The sequence below is a fragment of the Aquila chrysaetos genome, chromosome 23 (assembly GCF_900496995.4).
Source record: "Aquila chrysaetos chrysaetos chromosome 23, bAquChr1.4, whole genome shotgun sequence".
NCBI lineage: Eukaryota > Metazoa > Chordata > Aves > Accipitriformes > Accipitridae > Aquila > Aquila chrysaetos.
The window spans coordinates 8,138,616-8,164,743 of record NC_044026.1 but is presented as its reverse complement, the minus strand read 5'-3'; the positions used below and the strand labels follow the sequence as shown (position 1 = coordinate 8,164,743).

The 26,128-nt window shown below is 38.1% G+C and overlaps 1 protein-coding gene across 3 annotated transcripts in view; it reads right to left on the bottom strand.

The window, feature by feature from the left end:
- MGAT4A (alpha-1,3-mannosyl-glycoprotein 4-beta-N-acetylglucosaminyltransferase A) overlaps positions 1 to 26,128 on the bottom strand; it is an 84,942-nt gene that overhangs the window by 14,711 nt on the left and 44,103 nt on the right. For all 3 annotated transcript variants that reach the window (XM_029998656.2, XM_029998654.2, XM_029998655.2), the window contains 7 exons: positions 20,198 to 20,244; positions 19,492 to 19,605; positions 18,802 to 18,877; positions 17,299 to 17,413; positions 8,501 to 8,631; positions 7,531 to 7,638; positions 6,934 to 7,127 (listed from right to left, as the gene is read on the bottom strand). In XM_029998656.2, coding sequence (XP_029854516.1) covers positions 6,934 to 7,127; positions 7,531 to 7,638; positions 8,501 to 8,631; positions 17,299 to 17,413; positions 18,802 to 18,877; positions 19,492 to 19,605; positions 20,198 to 20,244 — 785 coding nt within the window. The remainder of the gene's footprint in view (positions 1 to 6,933; positions 7,128 to 7,530; positions 7,639 to 8,500; positions 8,632 to 17,298; positions 17,414 to 18,801; positions 18,878 to 19,491; positions 19,606 to 20,197; positions 20,245 to 26,128) is intronic.

Here is a 26,128-nt window from a genome sequence, read left to right as displayed (position 1 = left end):
TATAAACTGGGCTGCATGTTTGAGAGCTGCAAGGGATGAATTCCCTATTTTTACAGAAGTGCCAAACCAGCACACCAACAGGAGAGAACTTTCTCATGTTTGTCAAAGGATCACAAAGTAGCCTGACTGAAGAGGTGATGGGGGGATTTTGGGGAGTGGTCCGAGTCTTTTTTATCCAACATACACCTAAGAAATTAATTTTCTCACAACACTTTAAAAGTCAACCTGAATCTTTTGATAAGGTTTGTCATACCATTTCCTAACTTTCTTCAACTGCACAGTACGTGTAGAAGGCATTTAGCTGGGTAAGAAAATATCATTCCCAGGTCTACGCTTGCCTTCTGTTTCCCAGTGAGGACTATGAGATCAGCTTTCTAAACCTGCACTGTGCTCTCTGGAGTATGCACACATCAACTGTAATAGAAAAGAGTTTGGCATTAAATTAATTTTAACTACTTTTAATTTTTTCATTTTGGCTGTGGTTTGGTTTTTTTGGTGTTTTGTGATTGGGGTTTTTTTGTTTGCTTGGGTTTTTTGTTGTTTTTTTAAGGGAAAGACTGTTCTCTGTCCTGAAATCTCTGCTCTTTAAGGAATTTACTCATTTTTCCACCACATCAATATTAGTTAAAAGGCCCTTATGTTCTTTTGCAAGATTACTTCTGCTGAATTTTAATCCGATGAAATGTAGAAAGGCTTTGGGGTTTTTTTTGGTTTTTTAATATGTGTGTGTTTGTGTGTATGTGCACATAAACATTATTTTTCCCCCCAGCTTAATTCTCCAGAAGCACAGATAACAACTCCATTCAATTTTCTTCAACACAGGCATTTGCCACCATTTGAGATGCACTTGGGTATACAACCTCATCCCAGGCTGGCAAGATGCAATTATGACATCTCAGAGACTCAAGCCCTTCTGTAAATCAGGTGAAGTATTTTAGGGTATCTCAAGTGGCATTAGACGTCTAACGTTTAGACAACAGCATTAAGCCTCTAAGATTTCCCACTAAGAACTGTAAACCCAGGAACACTGCCAAATACACAAATCTTGAATATTAGTGCCATTAAGGAGGAAGCAGCATGTCCTTGGCTCAGGCGGCTCTTTTCTTCTGTCTCTGATCCACACTTTGGGTTTTTTTCCCCTTTTCATATGAAGTTCTTGCCTCATTGTTATGGGCAGAGTTCCATGCCTGGAGCAAACAGCATCAGTGGCTGGGAGCCTGCCTGCCAAATCCTCACTGTCAATGCATCCATTTGAGGATGTTCTACTCATTAGTATAGAAGCTTATGTAAACACAGAAAACAAAGTCCTCAAATTCTCCTTTTTATATACACTAAAAATATTATCCCACCTGAAATATCCTGACAAACACCAAAACATTTAAAATAATAAATTAAGAGACTTTCAAATACTTGCTAGCAACTGACACCACCATTAAAGCTTAATAACATGAAGATGTTAAACTGTAATAACCTATATTATATCTTTAGAATCAGAACAAAGATTATTTCTAAATCATACACTGCACATATATGGCTCTTCAGCTAAAATTGCCCAAGAAAGGTTGAATGTATCGTATTGTGCTGAAGGAGAGTTGCTACACTGAACAGTGATTATGAACAAAGAACAGCTTATACATCAGTCAAGTTACTGCTGTACTAATCTAAAACCCAAACAATTTTGCAGTTCCCTACGTTTTAAGTGGTTGTTACTGCAAAAGCAAATGATGAGAAAGTTCCACTTTGCTACCAGTTTTGGAAAGCTGTTAGAAAGTATTTTTTTCCTTTGTAATGCATTTGATCTTGTATCTCTCTACCCACAGGAGGACTTGCACCCCATAGGATGGATAATTAACTACATTTTAGATACATACAGGACCAACTGCTATAGAATCATAGAATCGTTTAGGTTGGAAAAGACCTCTAAGATCATCGAGTCTAACTGTAAACCTAACACTACCAAGTCCACCACTAAACCATGTCCCTAAGCGCCACACCTACATGTCTTTTAAATACCTCCAGGGATGGTGACTGAACCACTTCTGTGGGCAGCCTGTTCCAACACCCGACAACCCTTTCAGTGAAGAAATTTTTTCCTAATATCCAGTTTAAACCTCCCCTGGTTCAACTTGAGGCCGTTTCCTCTTGTCCTATTGCTTGTTACTTGGGAGAAGAGACCAACACCACCCTATGATACTTTTTTTTGGTAACTTTGTTGTACATTAAAAAAAAATTAAATTGCTTTTAAGTTTTCACTGCTAGAGAACCTGTTTTAAAAGCTGCATTTATTTTCCTTTACAATGAAGTGGTAGTAATAACAGGCAAGTAACTGTCACTTTTTCTGCAGGTATTTTTCAGCACTGTCACAATAATTTCAAAGCAGACAAAGTAATGTATATGTTTAGTTACCAGGAGCCCAACAAGATACTGTTCACACTCAGTACATTGATTTTGTAGCTTAAATAGTCAAATATGTATTTCTTGCATGCGTGGGAATTCTATGTTGTAAGAAGATGCCAGGGGAAACATATGTGAGGTTAACATCACATGTTCCCTGGGATTCCACGGTCAGCAATATAGAAAATCAGATGATTAGTCTCAAATACTGCACATCCAGTATCTACGCCAATATCAGAAGACAAAGTAGTAAATGTAATCTACAAGCTGGTTTATCACAGTGTTAAGATTTCAGTTTAAAGCTGAAATTCCAGTCAGCAAGTTCAACCTCATCAAATCACTTTATTAATAATCAATGTCACATTAGAATGACTATGCAATGACTTGCTATAAGAACACCACAACTATGGAGCAACTACAGAGTTAAAAGCAGTGCTGGGGGGAAGAAAAAAAAAACCAACAAAACCAGACAAAAAACAAATATCCCACCCCCAAAACAAACTGCTAATCCTTTTGAAAATATGCAAAGTAACACTACCAAGCAGTTACAAACAAGAAAGGATGAGCCTCATATTTTAAAAATATAAGGAAAATTTAGATATTTATACTGGTGAGGTTGGAGTGGGATTTGGTTTTTGGTGGGTTTTTTTTTCCTTTCCACAGTATAAAATACATCCTTGTCTTTTCCTGCAGCCTTTTTTTTTAATAAAGATCAGCATTTGAAAGCAATTTATACTGAAACAAACCTGAAGCCCTTTTTATAAATATCCATTCTAAATTTGTATTGCAGAAAAGCTGATGAGCGTAAACATAATCTAATTAAAACAGTCATAGGTTATGTGCTTCCAAGGCCTTCCTCGATGTAATTAGTGTACATGTTCTTTGAAAACAATATCTGATTTGTGTCAATCACATCTATAGGGAGGACTCTGAAACTTAAGCAGTCAAAAAGAGATGGTTGTGATGATGATGGACACCAGCATCACTTAAGTGCTGCAATGGAATGTCTTTCTGGGATGTGTTTTGGTTTTGGTTTTTTTTTTAAACCAGGATCACATTAAAAGTTTATTACTTCTGTTCAAGATTCACTACTCATCCACCAATATTTCAGAGCTTTCTACATACAAAAACCCTTAAACAAAGCAATGTCTAAAGTCAAATGCTCTTCACAATGAGCTGCTCAGTACAACATTCCTCACTGACATCTCTGAAGAAAAACAGTATCTTGAATCTGTTATTTATAGTAAGGAAAATTAATTTACATTCAGTACTAGCATGCAAGTAGTAATAATGTATGCTTCATAAAGAAACTCTTAAATATAACTGTCAGTTTTAATAATTAAATGTGTGCTTGGAACAACAGTGTACATACTAAAATAGCAAAGTAGATTTCAATAATTACATAACAACCTAAGGGAACAGAAATTCAGTATTTCTTATCTTTACAATGTAGGCTGTTTGAGCATTTAGAAAACAGTCTATCCATTTATTTAGAAAAAAACCAAAGCAAAACCAAACCACACCTTCAACACTGCTGTGCAATTTGTTTTTAAGAGGAAAGTCAGTGGATCTACTTTCATTCTCAAGCATATGCTACTAAAAGAGAGGTATGTATCTTCTTTTTGCAAAAACAAGAATGAGATCCTAGCTTAGTATCAAGGGACTTCAGTGTTATGGCTGGAGATCTTTTGCTTGGAAAAAAACTAAAAAAGGTTCAGTACAAGAGCTGTTACTAAAATGAGCATTAGACAATTTCAATTTACACATCCCTGTTCTCCAGGTGTGGTTTAGAACAAGCACCATCTATTTGAATGTTTAATATTCAGCAGGGATCTGCCAACCAGGTCTTGCGCAAAATAGCCACAAATATTACTTTCTGTTCAGAGAAGTGAGCTCAGTTCTCACTTTAAACTATTAACAGATCCTTGCCACTATTATCCCTGGCAATATTCTCAGATCTCAAAAATGAAATGTTTAAAGACTTAATGAAAGCTAATTACTGAACTGCTATACTCAGCTGAAAATTTAAATTGAGTTCAGCAAAACTTTTGGCGCGGAAAAATAAACTATAGGAACAAGTTAGTGCTCTGTCACAGTGTAACAGACCTGCCATTCAGTCAGTGTTGTGGTCAATATTTGCATTAAAAAACTTGTTTATCAAGAATTTATTATGGGAGTTAAACAGCTACACCTCAAACTGACTTGGCAGACAAAATTTTCTGTATATTCAAAGAGCTTTAAAAAAAAAAAAGAAAAAGAAAAAAGGGAAAACCTGTTGCATCCCTTCAACAAACACAAGATGGCTCTCAAAAGTGTATTTTCTACTCTTAATTCCCACAATCAGATATATCTCCCCACCCGGGAAGTCTTCCTAATACTCGGTCCATTTTCCCTTTTCTGTGTTTCAACCCTTAAGTCACAGTTTTATTTCTGACTGCCTCAGCAAGCATCCTTGAAATATTAGGAAACATCATTGCTCTACTTAACTTCAGCAGCAGCAGATTTTGTTAGGTGAAGGTTAAGTACACAAACAAAACCAAGTCCCCAACAATTTGAAATTACAACATCTGTACCCCTAATCAGCCACTGACTTCAGAAAGGCAAAATACTGCATTTTTGAGGACACTGTGGCAATGAAGCTAAAATAATAATAAACTTCAAAATGGCTTACAACGACAGCTCAAACAAACTCTAGTCTGGATGGGTAGCACTTCCTTTGAGGAAGCAACAGAATACAAGATGTTCCCTTTCTTCTAAAACTAAAATGCATTTCTTCAATGAATAGAAATAACAACAACAAAAAAAAAATCATATCATCCGCTACTGCTGGGACTGTTCTTAACACAGCAGGTAGACCTAACTACCTTAGGCCTAGCTACATTTTTCCAGGGCACATTAATGAACACTATCTTCCCACCTTTAGCACAGATTATTAGTACTTACTCATTCCCCCAATTCCCTCACCATTAAGGTAATACATATCAAATAATATTTTCTTCAGACCTGTGCATACCATTTTTTAAGTAACAGTGCTGACCTATGATACTTACTTGCAATGCTTCCCAAAATTGCCATTGTGCATTTGACTTGTCCTAAGCCAACCAAGATCAACATTTGCTGCTCAGAGTCACCCTATTCTTACAGGGTAAATGCATACGCATATAATTCTTTCAAAACAAAAAAACCCAAAACCAAACACACAAATTGGACAACACTTACTTCATAACTTTGAAAAGGAAAATTTGATCAAAAAGAAATCAATGAATTCATATATCTGAGTTGAAAAATATGGGTTTTTTTTAAACTATTGGCACAGCATAAAAAAAGATTCTGCCTTTAATCCAAGGAGGTATGGCAGTCATATTCCTCAACACATGCATCTTGGAAAGCTAACCAGGAAAGTCTTTTAAAGCATAGCAATCATCTGAAAGAGTAATTTGACATCTCAAGCAACAAACTTGAGTTTCATAGGTCAGACTAGTTTGGAGCAACATAGTAACAAGGAAACTACTGATCCTCACTGTTATGCTAAGCCAAAGTGAAGACTTAGCCTTTGATTATGTACCAAGGCACAGAGTTGACTAATTGGGTTCAGTTCAGGACTGCAAAAAGGGCTGCTTCACAAGAAAAGCATCCAGTCAAATTGATCCAAAGAAACTTTGCTCTACCATACTATAAGTACTGGCCTCAACACATAAGGTATGTGAAGAAAGGAGAAAACAAATCCACTAACATAGTAACACTTAAACAGACACTAAATGAACAAATTTTTAAGTCTTGGACTACTATGTTGGCAAGACAGTAAAAAGCAAAACAGCAAATGAGTCTCAATAAAACTAAAGGATGACTACACTCTAAAGCGCAAACTCTATTATCCTTATTTAATCTGACCAGTAGCTAAAAAGAAGTCACCTTTAGTCCTCTAACAAGTCACAGATATTTGTATTTCAAGGGCAACCCCTGCCCCCCCCCCCCTTTTTTTTTTGTTAAATTTTAAGGTTTTTAAATAGGTCAACTTGGAGTCTTAGCACGGTGACTTTTTTCAAGGCCTAAAGCTACATCTAAAACACATTACCCTTCAGAGTTCCCAGCTTTCAGGTCTGGGGACATCATGATATGCTCCAGCAAGATTTCTGATCTGGACAATCAAGGGACCGAGGCTGCAGGGCACAACATACTGTACCACACACCATGCTGTACAATTGCTCTGTAATTAGAAGCAGACCAACCAAATACAAAGAGAATCAAATTGGCTTCTTTTAAATTCTCTTATGAACTGCCAGAGAAGCACTGGTTTTGAATTCCATTTATCAAAAATGCCCTGGATTAAATAAAAAGAAAAAATAATTAAAAAAAAAAAAGGGGGGGCAAGACAAAATTTAAAGTAGTAAAAGAGTTAGAGGGAAGACATTAATGAGCATAGGTTCAGCTGAACATCATTTCACTTTAGGTTATAATGACAGCCCCAAATTCTACCTTCAAGCATTCCTAGCAAACAAGCAGCTTTAGATATGAGACCAAAGGCAAATAATTACTAACCTTTCTACATTGACTGGCTTGTCAAATTTAAATAGAATATAATCCCCAGCAACTGGTGTGACAGCCCAGAAAAAATCTTCCCCTACGTAGGTTTTTTCTAGCGTATGCCCCTGGTAGACTTTTAAAGATGTCGAAACCTCTGCAGGTGGATTCACGTGGATTTTATGCAGTAATGGTTTCAGGAAGTCTTTATCCTAATTGAAAGAAAGACAAACATCATGCTGGTCAGATAACCTGTTTTATTATATTCTTTTCCCAAGTGGTTACACTTAAAACAAACACTTGCATAAAATGGAAAATGAATGCATTACTCATTTGGGGGTTTATCAGATCTTGTACAGATTAATAAGATGAACATGCCATTAAAGTAAAAAAAATTAGAAAAAATATCCCCTAGCAAAAATCCACAAAAATAAACTGAGATTAGCACTTCTTATACTTGAAAGTAACCAGTTTAAATCAGATTTCATTCCAACTGGAGCAATATACAACATCCTTGAAAATGCCAGACAAGAAAATGCCTGCTTTCTCAAAGGCTACAAAGTTTTTCATTTAATCAGCCTGCTCTGGAAATGAAGGAAAATTTTAGCTACTAACTGTGAGTTTCTGGATCTTCCCTGCCAGAGAGGAGTGGAGGCCAACATGCTGGAAAAGAGAAGGCCTGAAGCGTATCCGTAGGTTAGATTTCTGTCGATCACAATGTTTCTGAAACAGGGGAGGAGGGTTAAAAAAAAAAAAAAATTAAAAAAAAAAAAAAAATCACATTAGTAAAACCAACACAAGGTTGCTGAGCTTTTACTGCAATTATGTGATGTTACATGAACCAAAAAGACTTAACAAGAACCCAGATCTACTTATTCAGTTGTTCTTGTTTTCATTCCAGAAATCTACCAAGACTGCTGTGCAAATATAATACTGTTCAAGGTTCTTGCACAGAACCTGTTTGTTCAGTCTTTCAGCAAGGGTGCTACTTGAGAAATGAAGGACCAAAATCCAAAAGTTTTTTCCTCATTTGGAACCTTCTCTATGACTGCTATCCAAGCAGTGGCATTCTGCAGAGCCTCAGTGGGGGTTAGGTGAATGAGTTTATTTTAGGACTGTTACACACAGAAACTAACTAGACTTTTGCTTTTCATCCTACTGCATCCATCTCCAAAATCTGAAACAGTAACAGTTATAATGCCTCTGAGAACTGTCTCTCTAAAGTTCTTTTGAGATTAATATCTCGGTAGGAAGAAAGACTCACTCAGGACGTGCTGTAACTGTAATACACACTATGCTAGCCTCCAGCTCACCAAAACCAACTCATTCACCATCATGAAAACATTTCTTCACTACGAGGGTGGTGAGACACTGCAAGAGGTTGCCTAGAGAAGTTGTGGATGCCCCATCCCTGGAAGTGTTCAAGGCCAGGTTGGATGGGGCTTTGAGCAACCAGGACTAGTGGAAGGTGTCCCTGCCCATGGCAGGGGGGCTGGAACTAGATGGTCTTTAAGGTCCCTTCCAACCCAAACCATTCTATGATTCAATGATGATTTTAGAAGCTTTATTATAAAAACAAACTTACAGCATCTTTCTCAGGGTTACACACTTTCACCCAGAGGATATGGTCCAGGAGCCAATCAATAGGTTTCTCCTTATAAAACATAAATATGAACTCTACAATAAGAGTGATATCCGGAGACTGGAACATTTTACCTGTGACGACAATAACAGCAACTGGAGTTATTTTATATTAAAGATAACATGGTCTTTTGAAATCAGTGAGACAACAGATGATACATTTGTGCCAAGACAAGTAACATTAACAATGAACAACTTGAAATCTCAATGTTATTAAAAGCTCCATTCCTTTCAGCTATGCAAAACTACACAAAACAACTATTCAAACAAAAACTCATTGTAATATATCTTGGTGCTATCAAAATATTAAATGTATAATACAACACAGTCTCCTTAAGAACAGAAATTGTCAGTCTGCAAAAACAGAGTTATGGATTCATGTCTATTATTCTCCATGCCATGTGTAAGCTTCAAGAATCTGAGACAAGGAGCTGTTTCAAGTGTTATCTGCCCAGTCACACAATTTCAGCTTTTGCAGGTACAAAAAGCAGAGATGGAACACCTACCACTAACTCCAGATCCTTTTGTGTAGAAAATCAAAGGGAAAGAAGGAAGCTACTAGAACACAGCCAGAGACAATGCAACTTAAAAACAGACAGACATCACATAGCAGCGACCTGAGTTTTTTCTGAAATGCATAGGCCACCAGCAAACTCACACCAAGGGTATTTCCAACTAGCCACACTCAAAGCAGTCAGCTGCCTAGTAGAAAGTCGAAGTCCCTCCCACAAACAAAAACTGCCAAACTTCTTTGCCAAGTACTGCCACGACTTTGGGGCTTCCAAGACAGCATATTGCTTGGTCAACTACAGATGGACTTCTGGGTGGCACTGTGGTACAGGATTCTTGGGAACCCTGCAAACTGTGAGGCTTAAAGGAGACCTTGGCAAAAGAAGGAAACTTACAGTTGATGAGGAAAGTCTATTTACTATCAACAAAAGCAACTATTTATGTGGTTGTGGAATACACTTCACTGCCAGTACAGGTGTCTGAAGAGAAAGGTGGCCAATACATAGGGCTATTTTTTTAAACTGAATGCAGCACTTAAGAAAGGTGCCTTGTATGAAGACACTGCTAGCAGGAGCAACAGGTAACTGGGAGTGGGGGAGTCCAAGGCTGAAGACAGACTGACAACAAGTGCTTGTACCAGGGACTGAGTGCCAACTAAACTCCAAAGGCAGTTCCAGATTTGAAGGCAGATTCAGAAAACATCATCAGGTTTGCAGATGAAGTCTGCCTCTGCTTTGCTAGGCTACAACAGAGGAGGCAAGGGAGAAAGACATTACATGACGATGAATCTCTTAGGAGGACACTGGCTGATGTGATCCAGTTCTGTAGATGGTGCTGAGATGTGGGCAGTGCTGACTTAGCATGGGCTCTTGGCCACGTGTGCATTAATGGCTCAGAGCCCAATAGAAGCTCTTCCCCAATGCAAGCCTTCCATCTGTCCACACTTGGGAGTTCTGTACAACACACTAACATACAGCTCTTAGGCATGTGAACTTTTTTTTTCCCACTTGTAATCTATGAGGCCTTCGTAGGCTTTTAAAGTAAGTTCCACAAGTGGTAGAGGTCCTAATATTTTCTCCTTCTACATTTAGGAAGAATAGCTGGAGTAGACATTAAGAACAGATTTCTCTCTGAGGTGGCAAAAACACTTCCCACACTCACCAGAAAATGGGATTTGGTGCTCATCTACAAGAGGACAAAATTCTTTGGAAAGGCTACTAAGGAGCTGCATAGGCTAGTCTGGATGACAAACAAATATGGAACAGCATTTTGTATGGAGCTTAAAAACTATCGGCAGTATAGCACTCCACTTGAGCAGGTGGCTGAGTGGAAATGAAGAAATTGTGCAAGCAGTCTACCTTATTTAGCCATTTAGGAGTATGTTCACATTTATAGAAAAAGAAGTGAGGATATACTTGAAGTATCACCCTGAACCACCGCTACATGAAAGGTAAAAAGTTATCCAGTCTTAAGTCATTAGGAACATACATTTCTACTGTGAATGTACATGTGGGCTATCACTGAGAGCCAGACATTCAGTTACTTCTTTCCTTTGAGGCTCACTGAAGTCTGTAATTCATAGAAGATTATCACAAGGCAGCATAAAAAAAAAAAAAAAAACACAAACAAAACATTTAGCTGGGAGTTCAAATCCTTGTTGGAACAGGGATGGAAAATTTCTCTACTGAAACAGGTGACTGAGCCTGGCACATTATACAGTATCTCAGAGTAGATACAGAATGCCAGGTTGTTGGCTTACATATATTAGCAGCAAGGATATTTTTAAGGGAAAGCATCAAAGTTGCAGGGGCCCTGTTATGCATGCTCTGATACTGCCAGGTATCAGACTCAGACATACAGAGATTTGCTTTGACAATGCCAGGATCTCAGATTGTAAGATCCTTTATTTTCTCAGAAAGAGGATACATACTTAGGAAATCACCTGAAGGGCCTCATCCTTTCCACAAAACAAGTCTGATGCGATTTCATTCCCTTATGACTTGTATAAAATTGGATAAGAACATAGCCAATGAAATAATACTTATTTTGGAATTCTGAGATGATTTGGAGGGCTCTTAGCGAGGCTACGTCATGATGCAATGCAATAAATACAGAAGAAGCATCTGACAAAAGTTCCAGTTATTTAATCTGTTGGAATGATGCTATATTCATAAAGGAAACCATTCACACAGTGGGGTGGAGAAGTAAATGTGGTAAGACATTAATTGACCTGGCATTGCTAACTCAAAGTTGTCCCTTACAAAAACCTTTAATTTGGCTGTTTATAAAGCAAAAACATTGACATCACTTGTAAGTGCTTGGTGCAATGAGGTCCTCAAATAGGCATCACCTCTTGAAAATACTCTGTAATTAAAATTTGAAGCTCCCACTAAACAAGGGACAGCTCCTACTAAACTAGGGACAACTGCAAACCTTTCTTCTTTAAAGATGTAAGAAAGATGTTATGATTTTTTATTAGTATATTGTTACCATTTACACACTATATTGTTGTCATATTGTTTAACTTTATTTGCAGAAGTAAATATTTAAAAATGGGTAGGAAACAATCATATGATTTGTACAATGTTGTGTAAAATATTCATGCAGAGTAATCTCTCTTTCAGCTTGTCACACTTCCAAGTAAATGGGCTCCCAGTTTTCCTGGTGATTCATCTCTGCCTAATGCTTTCAATAGTATAGGGCAGGAGAAGAGAAAAATATGAGAAACCCTAATCAAACACCAGCTGAAAAATGGGACTAATCAGATGTTACTGCGATGTTTACGGGACTGAAACCATCATTTCTGGATGACACCTGCTGAGGTAGTCTGTCAGTCACACCTGCTTCCAGAGGAAGTGGACCTTCCCATGCAGTGTCAGAGAGATCCACAATACCACACGATTCAGAAGACAAAAACATCCCCACATTATTGCTCCAATCTCAATGGAAGCAGACTGACTGAAGAGACAGTTTATCCTCTTCCAGGAGGTATACGCAGTCATGCTGCTCTGGAATCCTTTTTTTCTTCTGCCCAAGGAGGGAGCAATAGAACCACACTGTACGTTTTTTCCTTTGACTAGCTCATCTTCTGAAGAACACAAGGATTACAGTCTTCAGTTGTCGTCTATGGTGAAAAGACACTCACGGATCATGTCACTTAAAACCTGAATGTTAAGGTACGAGATCCTTACCTACAATTAAATAAGCAGAGAAAGACTGAAGGTAAGAGTAGGCATTTACTCTTTTCCCTAATTTAAGTTATCCTAATTTTACCTAAAATAGAAACAGGCTTTCAGCAAACAAATTATTTACTTCCATATGGCAAACTTGTCTAGGCCCAGAGGCACTTTCCTCTAGGCCTAGACTGGCATACTACTGTCAACCATGCAGTCAACCACCCCTGACTTGGGGAATAATCTAGTTAACACAGTGACATCACAGGACATGCCAGGAAAAACTAAACAAAAAATCCCTGATACATCCAACTGCAACTAGTCAGAATATGCTAGGTAAGCATCAGCTGGCTGTACCTGCACTAGCACCTTCAGACCCAACTGGCCTCTCTATGTTACACTGCCCAATACTGTGGAAGGGTTCAACAGTGCAGGCAAAGCCTTCTGACTTTAATTCGTAATGATCACTGGGCCGAAGATGAACAGGCAATACCCTATTCCTGAGACAAGCCCTCGTCTCCCTTCAGTAACCAAGGACAGACATCCACACACTATTTGCTGAAGGGCTGTCACTGCCTTCAACACCCAGCTTGGCACAGCTTTGCCCCAGCTCCTTGCCCTTCAGTATAACACAGCATCCCTCATCTGTCATTTCTGTCTCAGGACACCACCAGCCCAGCACAGCAGTACAGCCATGGATCAATGTCCCCCTTTTCTCCCCTAGAACGCTCTTCCTACATCAGCTCAAAAACAGGCCTCTGCAGCAAAGCCCCTGGTGAAACACATCTTCAAAGCTCTGGACCTCTGACTGTCCACAGCTACTCCTTGTGATGGAAAGCAGCCCAGTACAACTCCTACTGCACAGATCCGACACCCCAGCCCCTCCGAATCCAAACCAGCCAAGCCCTTGCCTGGCCTCTCCTGAACAAGGGTAGCAGCAGCAGCCTGGCTTCCCTAGGGCATAGCCATAGCCCAAGAACAAAAAGCAGCATTTGCCAAGGTCCTGCGGTCCTGTGGCCTCCCACGCAGCTGCAGGTGAGGAAACTGCTGTGAGCCATGGAGGCATTGAGATGCCATCCAAATCCAGCCTACAGATTGCCCACTGGCCACCCCCAACAGGCAGTCAAAAATCATCAAGCCAGAGAGACCTAAGCAAAAACTGCAGTCAACACACACTGCCTCAAACCAAAGACAATGTGAAAGAATTGAAGCAATGACTCATCTTGCACCATGCTCATGCACTTGGTACAGTGCATGAGAACAGACATAAATCAAGCAGACTCTGCTGACAAAATTTCAGGGGTTTCAGATTCTGGGTGCATACAACCTACCCTTGGAAAGAAACTCCAAAATCCAACAGAATTAAGACTCAAAGGTAATATCTTGTTCCATAAATCCCTAGAGACTTACAAAATGTGGAAGACTTTCTCCATATTATTTATCTATATTGATAAAAGCGAGAGCCAGGACTGAACAAAAAAAAAAAAAAAATATTGTGGAACATTTTCTGCTATTTATTGTGCCCTGCCAAGACTTCTATCTGGTTCTCAGTCCATTTAAATGCTATCCTTCGTGAACTATTCTGGCCCCCTTAGTACTTTGTTGGCAAGTATAAGACACACAAAAAATGAAAAACTTTGTTTTCTGCAGTTCTCTGAACTGCAAGTATTTAAATAATTCATTTTCATTCTTCCACATAAGCATCATTAAATGTATTCAGTCTACACCAACAATAATTTTATACCTGCAAGCACATATTCTAACTACAGTTGAAGTCTTTCAATGCTCTCCTGTTAATGAGATGCAAATTACTGGCATTAAAACCAGAACCTCTTTGAAGTTATTTAAATATCTCAAATATTTGACTTGATCTACTCTTCCCCAAACTTCAACTATGTGGACAGCTTGAGCAAAACTATAATCAGAACAACTTAAAATAATCAGAACAACAGGCCTTAAAACATCAGGGCACAGTGAGATTCAGAGGAACTGTATAAGACAACCAAAAGTCTGATTTCAGACCGCTCCATTAAAAGTTTGTGACAGCTGGCATTACAGCTATAGGGCAGAGTATTATAGATCCTCTGGAAAACAGTTCAGCTCACAGGCAGTTGGAAGACAAATCAATATTTCTCATAAAAAGCTAGTAGGACTCTCCTATGTTGTGTCAGGGACTGCAGCGCAAACCAGAATCCAGAAGAGCAAGAGATGCATCTCCTTCCACAGAGTTTCTTTGGGAAGCAGCATGTGTCTCACCCATTATTTATTAGATACTTGACAGCACTTAAGACTATGCTTTCAGTATTAAAAAAACACAAAGGAAGCAACTTCTGCTCTGTGGCAGAGGTGACAGAATTCTATAATCCTGCTGTCAGCCTAAATAGCTGCACTTCCCACCTCCTCATGTAGTACTTGCATTAATTAGATTTTCAGTTCAGAAATACACTAGGACAAAAAACATTTTTACCTCGCGCTAGTGAACTTGCAACCTGATCAAGGTTTCCAATAGCTTACAGCAAATCAGCTACACCTCTCTTTTTTAGTGATTATTTCTAAATCAGTAGCATCTAGGCAATTCAGTGCTCTACTTTCTCTCGTAGACATCTACACATAGAACTCATCTCCAGTTACAAGCAACTACTTTTGCTTTTCTCCACAGCTATCTGCATTACCAAATTACCACAATATCAGTCTGCATCAAGATCCATAAAGGGATAGCAAAGATGAGGCAAATCTACATTACTTGCATAAAATTTCTATGCAATATATGGTTATAGTACACCAATGTGTCTCAAAGCCAGAAGTTTTAGTCGCTTCCATGAATACTAATTTTTCTCTCAAAACTTAAAAGCAGGGTAAGTAGCAAAATTGGGAGGAAAAAAAGCTCTAATTTAATTTTCTAGGTAGAAAAGTGACATTAAGATGTATAGCCACAGCTAAACGCATCTGAAATTCTACTGATATGATCTAATCAGAGGCAAGCAAATATGATACAAGGAACAAAGAACAGGGATGCAAGCAGCACGAGCTAAAAACTAAATTTAACTACAACTATTGTCAGAGCCTACACTGAAAAAAAGTATATAGACAGTATAGAAAAACAACTTTAAAATATTTTTAAACAGTTGTGCAGGTGATTAAGCCAAACCTCAGTATTAAGAACTATCTACCTACCCCTTCTGGCTTAGACACTGTACCCTCTATAGCAGCACTGGGAATAGAAAGGGGTGTGAAACACACAAATACACAAATAATAAGTGATCTGAAATACATCTGCATGGGGTAGACAGTGCATGTCCTAAACTGTAAGTTGGTTTTACACCCATTTTGACATGTTGATCTTACAAAACTGCAATTTGTAAGCGAGTACGCTTTACTACTAAAATACGCAAATGTAGAATGAATGTGAATTACTTCTATAGCCCAGGAACTTCATACAGAATTTACATTTAAAGTGCATAACTAAAAGCTCAAACTCAAATTGTGGGCTTAGTTGGGATTGAGTTTAACTGTTCAAAAGTAGAAACAAAGTCTAATCAGATGCTGGCATTCAACCAGTCTCTGCAGCCACAGAATCACAGAGAGTTGCAAGGGACTCCCCAACAGAAGAGACAAGTCTATTTAGGGCAAAAGCTCCAGTAAATTATTTAAATTATTATTTCTCCATGACAGGCAGCTCCATTTCTTGTTTCTCCCTTCCACCTCAGGCTACAAAACCAGTCCCATAACTATTTCAGCAACAGGGCATCTCCACTGGTAGCCCAAGGCAACCAAGCAGATTGGTTATGTGGTAGCCAGATAGATAAGGAGACTTCCCACTGCCCATTTTCTCTCCTCCTCTCCACTGTTTCTGTAGGTTAGACTGACAGGCAAATGTACGAAGTACCATTTTGTACCTTAACGTAGCACATTTAGGAAATAACTACTGTTTTCCTTTCTACTCAGTGAATCTCTGAGACCCTGAAAGTCAGGGAACTATTGCCTCTGCAGCACACCTGATGCTGAGCTGGACACAGGGTAGTACTTGCCATTCACACAGTGCCAACATTCTCAGTGCTACCATTATGGGTCACTTGAGCTAAAAATGAAGCTTTCTTTGGAAATTAGATCCAAAGTAAAAACAAGAACAAGAATTTCCAAGAGAGTGACAGAACTCAGGACTGCACTTTATCTGTTACATGTAGGATTTTCTTCCTGTTCTGAGCTCAACTTACAGCCTTTGCATTGAAATCGTTTGTGTTGACTACATACAGGAATCTCCACATTCTGACTCAGCTTTTGATTTTTCCTCATGACAGATCATGACACATCACTGCAGTAATGAAATAACCTTTTGATTTGTAAAATCCCTTCAAAACTTCTCTTTCATTTTTCTTCTGTTAAGCCTAGTACCTCTCAATAAAAACGTATTAGTGTAAGAGCAATGAACCATAAAGTAATTTCAACAGCACCCTGGTAGTCAATCTGCAACAGCCCAAGATGCTGCATTAGCTTCTCTCACTGCTGTGCATTGCAAATGACAGATAGACTCTACATGTAGGAAGGAGCAGACTGTCATAACTTCTCCTTGATGGAGTAGAAAGGTGGAGGAGATAGAATAGACTTTGCAACGAAGACAAACTGATGCTGCTGGTTCTTGGAAATTTTGGCACAAACACTAATGAAGTTGGTTTAGGTGGAGTTAGTTTTCATGCTTTTTTCTTTTACTTCAGTCAGTTCTGTTTTAATGATATTTTTTGTTCTAATGGCAGCTAAATTCAAAATAAGTCATTCCTTGCAGTTCAAGTGTTAGTACTTTTATAAATTAATTAACTTTTGGTTATAAAAATGCCCTCTTTTCCAACAGTTTGAGTTTGCCTCAGTCATATAAAAGTATATGAAACAGCTGAAAAGGAACACCCCCACGGGTTAAACCAGAGTTCCTAAAAAAGCCAATTAATTTCTACTTCTTGGTCTATTTCCAGTACAAAGAAGATAGCTTTGAAGTCAGATCACTATTAATTCACAGAGTCTGAGGATGAATGTGTTCTTTCAACTACTAAAATGAATATTTTCTTACCAATGAAACCCAGCTGAGAAAATTCTAGAATCATCCAATCTTCAGAAGCGAGCTGAAGTGCAAAATTTTTTATTGTGCTGAAATAATTCTGCTTGACAACGATGTCATCTTCAAGCTAGAGGAAGGTAGCAGTGATACCAACATAAATAAAAAAAAGCACCAGCAAAGCAATAGGAAAAAGTACAGCTAGGAAATACTGATTTATAATATATTGCTAACACATAGCCATATATTTCCAATGCAAGCGCTGCTATAAAACCTAGACGCTATAGCCAAGAATAACTATTGTAGGGATCACAGTCTGTCTATTTGTGGAGAAGTAATCCAGAATCTTTCTGTACACAAATGTATCTCAACTTATTACTTCAGAACATTGCTTTTCTAGCTTCTCTTTTCAGAGGAGTATCATCCGTGAAATTATGTTAGACTAAGTGTCATCAGTAGAACAAGTAGAATATCTGTACTATTTGTACGCAAACATGACACTGTCTACAGACGCACCTAACAGCACTGAAGGAATTTCTCCTCTGAGACAAGAAGCTAAGAGACATGTTGTCTACAGAGGTAGGATTCATTTCACATGGCTTTAGCTGTCCAACGGAAAAACAGGTGCATAGTCCAAACTAATCATCTAGTCCAGGCAGCAGAACTGCCAAGATGGGGTGCTACAATCCCTTTAATTCATAGTAAGTGCAGGCCACTGCTTTAAGGATCCTGCTTCTCCTGTCCTTTCTCCCAGCGCATGCATGCTCTCCCCCTTGTGCTGGCACTAATATTTGTGTGACTGCCTAGTTTCAGGAAGACTCTCATGTCATTGGCTGTGCAGCTTCCAGGAGAGCTGAGTCTCCAACAGGTCTCAGAAAGCAGTCAGCATAACTTTGTAAAAACTTGATGAGATCAGTGGGGCATCACAAGCGCAGCTACTCACTAAATCTGCAATACCTGTAGGCAAGGCTTCTACTTCAAAGCAGCAAGACACGATAGGAACAATTCTGAGCTAAATTAAGTTTAAGAAGAATTGCTTAACTCTGTTCTTGAAAACCTCTTTAAAAAAAGAAAAAACAAGTCTAGCAACACATTGAAAAATGTATCTATACACAACAGTCATATGCATCATACACTTGTCTTCAAAAGAAAGTGAAAATGGATTTTAGCTTGATTTCCACTCTAAACTATGCTGGTGGTTTTTGCCTAGGTCACTCAACAGTAACTCATTTGGAGCACAAAGGAAAAACAGTAGTTAAGCTGTCTGCATTCCTTCAGTTTTTTTACTAAGCAGCTTATGATAAAATAAGTCATATAAGACAAATTACTTTCTACTTCACAGACAGTGTCCTCTACAAATTACTTCCTCATATACCATAACCTCCATACTTAATGCCCTCCTTCAACTATAGAATGAAGTTCTCTCTGCTCTGTGTAGGTCCTTCTGATGGTGTCCAACAGCAAAATTTCTGAAGACTCATTTGAAAACTTGTCTCAAAACAAAGAAGAGAAATTTACCTGAATGTAATAAACCCCCTTTTTCTGGGCATACATCATAAGAAAACAATAATCCAAGTTTTGTTTCGTTCTCCATCTGAAATTAAATTAAAAGATTAAGGATTATGAAAAAAGTTCTTTCAATACATGCTGGCAATGCAAAGTAAATCTCAGTATGAAGAAAGACGCATATTAGTGCAATGTTAGGACAGCTGCTTTTGGCATTGTTGCCTCAGGAAATCCTCTGTCTGAAAAAAAGGAACAATGCTTTTGCCTTATGCTTTAATACAGACATAAAACTGGTTTAACTTGAATCTGATTTTGTGAAAACTACCAGACATTTCACTAAAAACACATGTGCATTTTAAGTGGTAATTCAGCAGGAATTACTGGGTTTTACACTGTATTTTGGGAAGAAAAACAGTAAACAAAAAAGTCTACATATAAGAAAAAAAGCATATCAAGTCTCAGTACTCCTCCCAAAGTTTAACTAAATTAATTCAATCAAGCATTGCATTAGGCTCCAATCATGCACAGAACAGCATGCAGATAGGAATGAGATGGATTCACAGAGCACTTTTAGCATCCCCACACTTTCAAGAATTACAGTAAGAAAACATTTCAAGAATTCACATCCCACTTGCCATTTCATAAACAACAAAAGTGGGGATGTGGGAGGAGATGGGAAAAGATCTGGGGGAATAAGCTAACCTCACTCTCTCTTTTGAGTCTCCAAATGTCTCTTTCAAGTTTGTCAAGTCAGGATAGTAAGTTGCAGGAGGGGCTATTACTTCCACCAAGCCAGAATTGATCTCTGTAGAAAACCTGTCAATAGAAAAATCCTAAAGTCACATGAGAGATTCTGAGTACTGTAGACTTCCTGCTTGCTTTCTGTTGGTAGAGCTATGTCTGGCTACAACAATGACTTATTCAAATAAGGCATGTAAAATAAAAGTAGTACATAAAAAAGTATTGTTTTCCTTAGCACTTCTTCAGAGCAGTATAGCCTCCTGTCCAATAATCAGAATTCTAACTAGATTCTAAACACTTCTTTTGCCTTTCTTTTTTCAGAACCTCGTGATTTTTTTTCTATAGTTCTCTTTGAACATATGGAATACAAGGCCCTAACACAGATGGCACAAATTTCCATTCATGTTAAAACAATCCCATCTGTTTATGGTGCACCAAATAATTTAATCCCATTTATTGCTTTACAATTTAACTGACTGAATCACTGCCCCTTAATTTGTCATCTATTACTTTTTTTTGTTCGAAAGTCCAAACTCCCAAGAAACAAAAATGCGTGATCTCCTATTTCCAGAATACTTTTTATTACTTATCACAACCTAATTTAGGAAAAAACAAAAAGCATACCCACCAATAAGCTAAGAAATCCCCCATTAAAACTACAACTTACTCTTTTTCCAGGCTTGCAACAACGCTGTTAACATAATCAAGATCAGTCTGGAAAAAAACAAACACACAAAACAAATAGAATACTTAACAGTTGTGGAGCTATTTTTTAAAAGAACCCCGTAAAATAAACATTGGAGGTAGCTGTACTGAAAATCAATTTCAGCATGTAAGATATTTGAGTAATATAGGAACACATCACACATGAACTATGTCTTGTGTCTAATGGGAAAGAAACTTCTTTTTGTAAACAGAGGGGAATAATATTTGCCTCATATCTTCACTTAACAGACAGTTCTAATCCAACTGTTGGTATTTTCGTGCAATATCTCGTGCTCTTAATGACAAAACGATCACTGAGCGTTGTGTAGTAAGAACTTCATATTATTGTTATATAATAATAATATATATGAAAATATTACCAAGGACGCCTTTCTGGAAAACAGGGCATTGAACACACTCTTCTTTTGAAAATACATCTCCTAAACTTTGCATTTAAAGTGTGGATGCCCCAACCACAGATAGCAATGAACATGCTGTTTTCCTGACTAGGGTTGCTTTTTTGCATCAGAGACTAAACTTGAGGGACTATCAATCCTATCAATAACCTGGTTCTTAAAGATGCACAGATTCTAAAAATTACTTGTTGGTCAAAATACAAATTGTGACATTCTGGAAAAGTCTAGATCATCTCACTTGCCAGAGCTGGCCAATTATTCAACCTATTCACTTGGTTGTACACATGTATTCCAGGAGAAGAGAGTTTGTGAACTCACAAATGTGACTGAAAACCCTAATCTTTGTTATACTTACTAATCTAAAAATTTGACATACTATTTATCAGTTTTCAAAAGAAAATTTACAGTCTATAAATCAACCCAGATTCTAGTGGCTCATGAGGATTCTGGCAAAATAGCTGCCTTTGAAATGCTGGAAACAAAGGAACAGTTCATACTTTTTCTGATGCAGGTTATCATTAAAGGATTATACACACAGAGAATAAATCCCTTCCAAGCATTTCTATAGAACCACTAATCTTGTTTGATAAAGGTGCTTACCCTTTGATCTTAAAAATTACCATTCCTATTTTAAAAGATTTATTTTTATAAAATCCAACATAATGCCACTGACGCACACTTTTCCAAAAAGGGCAACAGTGGGTTTCTTCCAAAAGCAGGTTCTAAATGCTAGAAGAACATGTGAGTAGAAAGCATTTGTTATAAATTTTTCATACATATTTTCTTTGTAAGTGCTAAGCCTAGTGCTGGACAGAAGTGCTAATAAGCAGATAAAGTGTTCACATTTTAAAAATTATCCTGCAGCGAGTTCCACACAAGGAGACTCACAAGTCCATATGGACCTTGATATATCACTAAGTCTTTAAATACACATATGGATTGTTCACACACAGTTTATTACTGGAATGGAGTTTTAAGACATAACTTTTTCTGCTATGTGCAACAGTTGCAAATCAGTGACCTAGTGACTATCTAAAAATAATTTTAGTATATCCACCTTTAACTGAAACATTTCTTTTTTTTCCTTTTTTTTTTTTAAACCTTTTAAACATTAAAAATACAGAATTGTAGTTTAGTCAGCATACGAAAAAGACAAACAATCTGAATTTCCAGTTGGCATACCAAACTTAAATTAGCCAGTCTAGCATTAATAACTCAAATACTCGTTAAACAGTCCATACTGTAACTGCATAGAAAAATGCAAGATTTTTATATATTTATATATAAATATATATACATACACACACAGAGCAGAAACACAGCTAGTTTATATACAGTATTCCAGAGATTAAAATAAATGCCGAACCTCATCCCAACTGGAAGCATATGCTTGGTCACAAGCCTGTGCATTAATGCAAGTCTCCTTAAAGCAAACATAGTTTTAACATATTTTGCAGATACACCATGAAGCCTTGCTTTTAAAACCTTACACACTTATACAGAATGCACCACAATCAGAAAAAAAGAGAAAGTCTGGAATAAGAGGGTTTTTCCCTAGTTCCCCTTATTTGTTTGTGTCCTTCACGCAAAAGGTTGGCAGTTTCCCAGTCAGAGCTGCAATCACAATAGCTTCATGTTAAAGACACTTAGCCTGCAGTCTTCCAACCTCATATTGTAATCTGTGCTGCTGTCACACGAAGTCAAGATGGTCTGGTCTAGCTGCACTGAACACGAGATACAGCAACTACCACTGCTGATTTAGTAGGTAACCTTCCTTCTGAATCAACAATCACTGCATCCGCATAGTGCAAAAGGAGATGCTGCTTTTAGAATGAAAAAGAACCTTGAGATTCATAGAGTTGATGTCATTTTTCACATGATCAAATGCATTAAAAACTTGAGATCCTGCCATTATTTCTAAATAAGCAGTTGTATTTATATCTAAGAGCAGCATCTGAGATTCAGAACCAGGATTTCAACACCAAACTCTTCTCCTCAGGATAGCAGGTTGACTGTCATCTTTCCACATCAGAACATCCAGAGGCAACCAACTCTCCTCATTACCCAGCCTAACATTAAGTGGGATCTTTGCCAACACCCTTCAGCTGCAGACATGTCCCAGGAAGGTGGCACTTGTAAGTTATTTCACACAACCTCATGAAATAAGTATGAGAATATGCAATAAATTTGATCAAGCTGTGACTATAGGCAAGGGAAGAGTTAACTATACAGTAGACTTTGCAGGGTAGCAACAGAAGGAGATCTGGAATAGCCAGATAACTGCTCTAACCTAAGGATCTTCTAAGCAGTATCAATAAATTCAGCTAGTAACTGAAAAGCAACAGAAAAAAAAAAAAAATCTATTATTGACCAAAATCTGTTCCCCATATCTGAGGAAGAAAGCATTTACTGCCTTGACAAAATAAGACCTAAGGTCCTCTTTATCAACCTGCAGGTCACGAGACTGCTGAAAATTATGAACTATATATAACATGAAGGAGTAATACCCTTGTCTTCTCTAAGAACCTTAAACAGGACAGGAGAAATCCAGATTAATTAAAAAATGAATGAATCCAGATTAAAAAGTTGTCCATGAAAGACATGGCTTCCAGTGAAGATCATCTGGTAGATACTAGGTTGACTTTGGAGCAGCTATGATGAACTTAATTCTGTTTCATGGTATCAGTGCTGCTTGCAACTATGGAAATGAAACGTCACTGGTGATCCCAACCAAAGCAGCACAATCTGTAAGACTACAGCTATGCATGTTTTTGACTACCAAATCAGAAGGCAATAACAAAACCAGAATTTTTCCTTAGTAAAACTCTTAAGGTTGAAGATTAAATAATCCCTAGGAGTTTGGGACCCAAGAAAAAGAAGCAAAAATGAACATTTTAACAACTAATCCCCTTAAAGCGATTAAATGCAAATTGTGATAGGCCACAACCAAAGAGTTAACAGTGCCAGCCACCAAGATGCATCTTATCAATAAATCACATGAAGCCTTACAAACAAGTTTGTCCTGTTAGGTGAATCTCTGGGAAATAATGAGACATAAATAGGGGTGGTTATTTCAATATCAGCAGTTCAAATCTTTCCACCAGTTCTTTCTTCCTAGTCATATGAAATCACTGATCTCCAAGAGAAAGCAAGAACACTTGGAGCAAGACATCCTCCTTTTTTCATTCATACTAGATGAGACCAAAGATTGATCCAGCTCAGCATCTTGCTTCCAGCGGTGGCAGCCAGGAACAGATACATAGCAAAGAATTAGAACAGGACAAGCATACACAGTACTCCCTCTTGCTACCATCCACGCTCCAACTACCTGCAATTCAGGTTACTTCCTGAGACTCCTCTTCAAGGTGCCTCGCCAGTATCTCCTTGAGCCTACCTAAACTTTTCAGCAAGAAAAGAAGATTTTAGTTTATGAGATCTATGGAGCTTCATAAGCCTGTGAACATAACATCTAAGGTTTAACTCCTTGCATCAGCAATTTTGATGAGACGCACATATAGACTGCTTTGATGAATCTCTCTAAAAGAAAACTCAGTCTGTTGTGGAACAAACTAAAGTTCAAACTGTCAGTGAAATAAGTTTTTAAATTTCCTCAGTTTTTTGTAAGATGCTGCCCTACAATTCTCTAAAGTATCTTCTCTAGTTTAGGTGAGGCTGCATTTCAAATTTGCAATTATTCTAAGGTTTGTCTGAACAAACATTGTTATTCATAACAAACACACAAAGAACCAGAGCAGCAATGAACTTTCCATTTTTATTGATTTATATGAGTAAGCATGTGCATAGCAAAGTAGTAGAATATATTACCTAGCAGACAAAACAAGAGGTTCGAAAGTTCTGATTAACAGCTAGCCAACTATCAGACAAAACCCAAGATTTCTAGTTTTAAGAATCAACCCTTTCATACTGTTAAATCCTACCTACTTCTTACCTTCAAGAATGACAGAAGGTAGATTGTTTCTCAAAATGTAAGGAAAACCATGGCATTTTAGACCAAAGGTCTACTTACTGTCTTAGCAGTAGCAGATGCATAGAAAAACAAAAGATACAATCATAGAATATGTGAAGTTGGAAGGGACCCATAAGGATCATCAAGTCCAACTCCCTGCTCCTCGCAGGACTACCTAAAACTAAACCATATGACTAAGAGCATCACCCAGATACTCCTTGAACTCTGACAGGCTTGGTGCTGTAACCACTTCCCCGGGGAGCCTGTTCCAGTGACCTACCACCCTCTCAGTGAAAAATCTTTTCCTAATGTCCAATCTGAACTTCCCCTGACGCAGCTTCATTCCGTTTCCTTGTGTCCTATCCCTGGTCACCAGAGAGAGGAGATCAGCACCTCCCTCTCCGCCACCCGCCTTGAGGAAGTTGTAGACTTCAATGAGGTCACCCCTCAGCCTTCTCTTCTCCAATTTTAACAAACCAAGTGAACTCATCCACTCCTTGTAAGTCTTGCACTCAATGCCTTTCACCATCTTGGTTCACCCTCCTCTGGACGCACTCTGATAGTCTGATGTCCTTATATTGAGGCACCCAAAGCTGCACACAGTACTTGAGGTGGGGCTGCACCAGTGCAGTGTAGAATGCAATAAACAGGGTATGTACAGAATGAACCTTCCTTCCCTTCACATACTTCCCAGTCCTTGGTAATCAACAGTTTGTAATTCCTAGGCCTGACTGGTATCCATACCATTAGATTCAATAGCTCCTCCTGGATCTGGTCTTGGTGAATTTCCCTGATTCACTTCAGAACCCATTTACCCACTCATATTTCACAATATCCAGTAGTAACAAGGTCCACAACTTAGCTACATACTAAGTGAAAAATACTGTCTTTGCTTTAGATTTTGCTTCAATTTCATTTAGTGGTACCTAGATTGCACCTGTAACACCATCTCAAACTGAGAATCGGTTCTAATCCATGTATGTAAAATTTAAACGAGCAAAACAGTGAGTCCAAACAGGACTGGAGCCAAGCTGACACACAGGCAAAGCAAGCACACAAACACTTTGCATCAGACCATACAAGACGTGGTCTTGTACACTAGCAGTACCAACAAGACGTGGTACTGCTAGAAGAACGAAAATAGCCTTGAAGTTCAGACTTCTGCATTCCACTGTAAAGCATGGGATTCGTGTCCCCGCTTTTATTTCCTGTCTTAGCCCTCCTGCAACAACTTATCTAGTGATACTGGATACATTACAAATTAAGTTTTACTTAGTTTTCCACTACTCTTACTCCAATTCCCATGACTTCTCCACTTGATGGGATCAGAAGTGCTAAACACTGGACTTAGGAATATGAAGTGCTACAGAATGACAGCTGCTATGAATAATTAAACTGTATGCACTAAACTGTATGCATCAACACTGGCACCTGGCTAGTGAAAAACTTCATTTTCATATTAGGTTCTCCAAATGGGGTGAAAAATAAACTACCAACAAACAAAAACCAC